At 68.4% G+C, this 5,973-nt stretch overlaps 1 protein-coding gene across 1 annotated transcript; it reads left to right on the top strand.

Annotated features, from left to right (window-relative positions):
* Positions 1 to 31: 31 nt before the first annotated feature.
* Positions 32 to 5,968, top strand: LOC113963012 (deleted in malignant brain tumors 1 protein-like; the record flags this gene model as incomplete). The annotated part of the gene is made up of 12 exons (XM_027673811.1): positions 32 to 428; positions 875 to 1,204; positions 1,549 to 1,676; positions 1,918 to 2,113; positions 2,572 to 2,889; positions 3,265 to 3,594; positions 3,721 to 4,047; positions 4,326 to 4,709; positions 4,846 to 4,988; positions 5,102 to 5,297; positions 5,520 to 5,852; positions 5,961 to 5,968. Coding segments are annotated over 12 exons (3,090 nt in total), but the record flags the coding sequence as incomplete, so codon positions are not given.
* Positions 5,969 to 5,973: the final 5 nt, after the last annotated feature.

Genomic DNA, 5,973 nt, shown 5'->3' on the forward strand with positions numbered 1-5,973 from the left:
CCCTTTTCCCCCCCCATTTTTCCCCCTCACTTGCCTCACCTGTCTGACCTGTCCCCCCCTGTCCCACCTGTCCCACCTGTCCCCCCCTGTCCCCCCAGACTCGGTGACGTCATCGCTGGGCTCCCTGCAGCTGCGGGAGGGCCCCAATCGCTGCTCGGGGCGGGTGGAGCTGCTGCACGAGCACAGGTGGGGCACGGTCTGCGACGACGGCTGGGACCTGCGGGACGCGCAGGTGATCTGCCGCCAGCTGGGCTGTGGCCACGCCCTGGCCGCGCCCGGCCACGCCAATTTCGGCCGGGGCCACGACGTCATCTGGCTGGACGAGGTGAACTGCACCGGGACGGAGAATTCCATCCTGGAATGTCCCGCCAAGACCTGGGGGGACAACAACTGCTTCCACGGGGAGGACGCCGGCGTCATCTGCTCAGGTGAACTCACCTGGGCACACCTGGGAGACATCTGGGGACACCCGGGGCACACCTGGGAAGACAACTGGGGCACTCCTGGTGATAATTGGGGCACACCTGGGAACATCTGGGACACACCCGGGGATACCTGGGAACACCTGGAGACACACCTGGGGATAGCTGGGGACACCTGGGATGACACCTGGGGCACACCTGAGGTGACACCTGGGACACACCCGAGGATACCTGGGAACACCTGGGGACACACCTGGCAACACCTGGGCACACTTGGGATACACCTAGGGCACACCTGGGGCACACCTGGGTCTCACCTGGCCCAGGTGCGCGACCACAGAACCACATCCCGCTGGAGTCTGGGACTTACCTTCGACCACACCTGCTGCCACCTCCCCCCGCCCCCTGCCCTCCCCCAGCCCCTCCAGGTGAGCTCACCTGTGTCATTGCAGCCTCTGGGATGGCGGTGCCCGCCGAGGTGCGCTTGGCCAACGGCTCCACCCGCTGCCAGGGGCAGGTGCAGGTGTCCTATGGGGGCACCTGGGCGGCCCTGTGCGACCACGGGTGGGGCCTGGCCGAGGCCCAGGTGGTCTGCAGGCAGCTGGGCTGCGGCCACGCCCTCTCCACACCTGGAGGCTCCTGGTTCGGGCAGGAGCAGATGAAGGTGTGGCCGGGGAGCATCACCTGCGTGGGGACAGAGCAGGAGCTCCTGGGCTGCCAGGTGAAGCCCTGGGAGAACCGCACGTGTCACCTGGGCGGGGCGGCGGGCGTGGTCTGCACAGGTGAGCAGCACCCTGGGGACACACACACACACACCTGGAGGGGGCTCAATCTGGGGTTTCCACCTGGTTTTGGGGGCTGGGAGGGGGTCTCAGCGCTCACCTGGCGCACCTGAGGTGGCCACAGGTGGGGCAGGTGGGAAGGGTGGTCCAGGTGTGTTTGAGGTGGTTGGAGGCACCTGCGGCACCTGGTGGAGGTGCAGCACCTGAGGAGGTGCTGGGGACACACCTGGTCAAGGCTCAGCACCTGAGAAGGTGCCAGGGCAGCACCTGGACAGGTACCAGGGTGCTCCAGGTGTGTCTCGACCCTCTACTTCCCCCCACCTGTGCCCCCCTCTGCCCCCCAGGTAACCCCGAGGCCGACCAGGTGCGCCTGGTGAACTCCAGCAGCCGCTGCGCCGGGAGGGTCGAGGTGTTCCACAACGGCAGGTGGGGCACGGTCTGCGACGACACCTGGGACCTGGCGGACGCCCAGGTGAGTCCCAGGGAGGTCAGGTGAGGCTGGAGAGGGGCAGGTGGGGGCTGGGGAGGCTCAGGTGGGTCCTACGGGTGGGTGCTGGGGGTGCTCAGGTGAGTCCGGAGGATGCTCAGGTGGATCATGGGGGGGCTCAGGTGGGTCCTGAGGACACTCAGGTGTGTCCTGGTGGTCTGGGTGGACACTCAGGTGCGACCTGGTGGTCTCTGGGGACACTCAGGTGTGTCCTGGGCCCGCCCAGGTGGTCTGTCGCCAGGTGGGCTGCGGGAAGGCCCTGTCGGCACCTGGGAGGGCCCAATTCGGGCGGGGCACTGGCGTCATCTGGTTGGACGAGACCAACTGCACGGGGGCGGAGCCTCACCTGTCCGCCTGCCCCGCCCGGCCCTGGGGCCGCAATAACTGCTACCATGGCGAGGACGCAGGTGTGGTGTGCTCAGGTGAGCTCCGGGACAGGTGAGGGGGGTGGCAGGAACCCCAGGTCCCCTCTGTGTCCTTCCCACCCCACCTGTGCCAGGTGAGCTCCGGGGACAGGTGAGAGGAGTATCAGGGCCCTCAGGTAACTCTGTGGCCAGGTGGGGTTTGCCTGGGCCTCACCTGTGCCAGGTGGTCCCATCCAAGGGGGGTCTTCCCAGCCCCAGGTGTTGGAAAACGTTCCTACAGGTGATCCCAACGTCCCACCCCACCTGAGTCCTCCAGGTGTTCCTGGAGGTTCTTCCAGGTGTTCCCCAAATCCCACCTCACCTGGACCCTCCAGGTGCTCCAGGCAGGGGGGGTTTTGGGCCTCACCCAGGTGTTCCCCCCACCTTCCCCAGGTAGAAGACGGGGTGAGGACAACCCAGAGCTCACCTGGGGGGGGTTACCTGAGCTCCTTCCTCACCCAGGTGTGTCTTTCCAGACTCCTTGATCCCGGAGCCGCCTCACCTGCGCTTGGTCAACGGCTCCCACCGCTGCGCCGGGCGGGTGGAGCTGCTTCACCTGGACAGGTGGGGCGGGGTCTGTGCCGGGGGCTGGTCCCACGAGGCCGCCCAGGTGGTCTGTCGGTACCTGGGCTGCGGCACCGCCCTGCGAGGGGCGGAGTTCGGCGCACCTGGGCAGGTGTGGCTCGACCAGGTGAGCTGCCAAGGGACGGAGAAGAGCCTCGGGGAGTGTCGGACGAGCCCGTGGGCCCAGCGCACCTGTGAGGGCGGGAGAGCCGCAGGTGTGGTGTGCTCAGGTGAGGCTCGGGGTGCCTGGGCAGGGAGAACAGGTGATTCCCCCCATCAAGGTGCCACCTTCACTTGGGTGCTCAGGTGTGTTTTAGGGCCTCACGTGGTCAGGACAGACCTGTAATGTCCCCCTGCCCACCTGGGAACAAGGGGACACCTTCACTTTGCCTGTACCTGGGCTCAGGTGTGTTTTAGGGTCTCACCTGGGCAGGTGGCACAGGTAACTTGCCCCAGCAAGGTACCGCCTTCCCCTGGGTCCTGCCGTTCTCAGGTGTGGTTTAGGGCGTCACCCGTTTTCACTTCACACCTGTAATCCCCCCCCGCCAGGTACCGCCCCCCCGCAGGTAACCCAGGTGTGCCCTTCCCCCCTCCCCTGCCCGCAGGTTCGGAGCCGCCGGGCGATGCCCAGGTGCGCCTGGCGGGCGGCCCAGGTGAGTGCGCGGGGCGGGTCGAGGTGCTCCACGCCGGCGCCTGGGGGACGGTCTGCGACGACACCTGGGACTTCGCCGCCGCCGCCGTCGTGTGCCGCTCCCTGGGCTGCGGACAGGTGATCTCGGCCCCGCCCCGCGCGCGCTTCGGGGAGGGGCGCGGCCCCATCTGGCTGGACGGGCTCACCTGCCAGGGCCACGAGGGGCACCTGGGCGAGTGTCGCCACAAGAGCTGGGGCATCCACGGCTGCGAGCACAACGAGGACGCCAGCGTGGTGTGCGCAGGTGAGCCGCAGGGGAGGGGCAGGTGGGCTCAGGTGTGCGCAGGTGAGCGACAGGGGAGGGGCAGGTGAGAGGCAGATGCCCCAACCCACCCCTCACCTGACCAGATGTATGTCCCCTCACCTGCAGGTTCTCACCTGGCCGACCTGACCCACCTGCGCTTGGCCGACGGTCCCGACAGGTGCTCGGGGCGGGTGCAGGTGCTCCACGCCGGGCGCTGGGGCGGGGTCTGCGCCCACTCCTGGCACCTGGCGGCCGCCCAGGTGGTCTGCGCCCAGCTGGGCTGCGGGAGGGCGATGGGCGCGGCCCAGGTGAAGCCGGGCGAGGGCGAGCTCACCTGGCTGGAGGCCGTTACCTGCCGGGGGGATGAGGGGGCCCTCCTGGAGTGCCAGGTGAGGGGCTGGGGGGGCCCCCGCACCTGCGGCCTCGGAGGACACGCCCACGTCACCTGTACAGGTGAGTTTGGAGGGGGCCACAAACACCTCCCCCAGAGACCCTCTCTGGGCTCAGGTTACTCCACAAAGACCCCCCAAATCCCCCAGAGACCCCCCAATGTCCCCAAACCCCCCCATTGACTCCCCCAGAGACCCCCCGGCACCCCAAAAACACCCCCCGGCACCCCAAAACCGCCAGGTAACCACAGAGGCAGGTGAACACCTTGGGAGGGGACACCATTGGCCAGGTAACCACACCTGGCCAGGTACCCACACCTGGCCGTGTCTCCTGTTTTCCAGGTGTGACCCAGGGGCGCTCCGGTAAGCCTGGAAGCTCAGGTGAGCCAGGTGAGCCTGGTCACCCAGGTGAGCCAGGTGAGCTCCGCCTGGCTGACGGCCCCCACCACTGCTCGGGGCGCGTCGAGGTTCTCCACAACCACACCTGGGGCACCGTCTGCGGCCGCACCTGGGACCTGGCGGCCGCCCAGGTGGTCTGCCGTCACCTGGGCTGCGGCCACGCCCTCAGCACACCTGGAGCCGCCCGTTTTGGGGCGGGGCCCGGCCCCACCTGGCTGGATGGGCTCAGGTGCGTCGGCAATGAAACCACAATCGCCCAGTGCCCGGGCAGCACCTGGGGGCGGCACACCTGTGACCACCTGGACCACGCCGGGGTCGTGTGCTCAGGTAACCCTCCCAGGTGACCCCCAGGTGACCTCCCAGGTGTCCCCACCTGCGACAGGTGCCCCCACCTGTGGTGGAAGGCAGAACAAGCATCCAGGTGTGTGCAGGTCCCCTCTAACCCCCCTTCCCACCTGTGCAGGTGCCCCCCCGGCAGGTAACTCCAGCTCAGGTGAGGTGAGGTTGGTGGACGGGCCTCACCGGTGCATGGGGCGTGTCGAGGTGTTCCACGACGGCCAATGGGGGACGGTCTGCGACGACAGCTGGGACCTGAAGGAGGCCCAGGTGAGTCTGGGGGGGCTCAGGTGTGTCCTGGGCGTGCCCGGGTGTCCTGGGTGACACTCAGGTGTGCCCAGGTGTCCTGGGTGACACTCAGGTGAGTCCCTGGGCGTTCCCAGGTGGTCTGTCGCCAGGTGGGCTGCGGGGAGGCCCGGGCCGCCCATGGCCATGCCCATTTCGGGCAGGGGGCGGGGCCCATCTGGCTGGATGACATCCTGTGCGCGGGGGACGAGACACACCTGGCGCAGTGCCGCGCCCCGCCCTGGGGGAACAACAACTGCCACCACGGCGAGGACGCAGGTGTGGTGTGCTCAGGTGGGTCCAGGTGGGATCAGGTGTGTTGTGGTGGGCTCAGGTGTGTCCAAGTGGACACAAATAGGCCCGGGTGTGCTCAGGTGAGTCTGGCTGACCTCAGGTGCATGGTGGAGGGCTCAGGTAACCTCCACATCAACCCCACCCTCCCACCCCACCTCATCCCCCCCCAGGTAACCCCCTGCCCACCTCAGCTTTCCGCTCACCTTCCCGTTACCTGCCCAGGTGCCAACGTGACGGAGGAGCAGTTCCAGGTGCGCCTGGTGGGCGGCCCCACCCCCTGCGCGGGGCGGGTGGAGGTGCTGCACCTGCACAGGTGGGGCACGGTCTGCGACGACACCTGGGACCTGCAGGACGCGCGGGTCACCTGCCGCCAGCTGGGCTGCGGGGACGCCGTGGCTGCCCCCGGCCACGCCCACTTCGGGGAAGGGGCGGGGCCTGTCCTGCTGGACCAGGTGGGCTGCACAGGTGAGGAGAACACCTTGGAAGAGTGCGACACGGGCCCCTGGGGGGTCCACAACTGCAACCACCAGGAGGACGCGAGCGTGGTGTGCGCAGGTGAGGGGGCTCAGGTGGGGCTGGGGAGGGGCAGGTGTGCCCAGGCAACACGGGCAGGGGGCCGTAGGTGTGCCCAGGTGTGCTCAGGTGTGCGCCCCTCCCTCGCAGGTCCCACCCCCCT

The sequence above is a fragment of the Neopelma chrysocephalum genome, unplaced genomic scaffold, assembly GCF_003984885.1.
Source record: "Neopelma chrysocephalum unplaced genomic scaffold, ASM398488v2 Primary Assembly neopelma1_187398, whole genome shotgun sequence".
Taxonomy (NCBI): domain Eukaryota; kingdom Metazoa; phylum Chordata; class Aves; order Passeriformes; family Pipridae; genus Neopelma; species Neopelma chrysocephalum.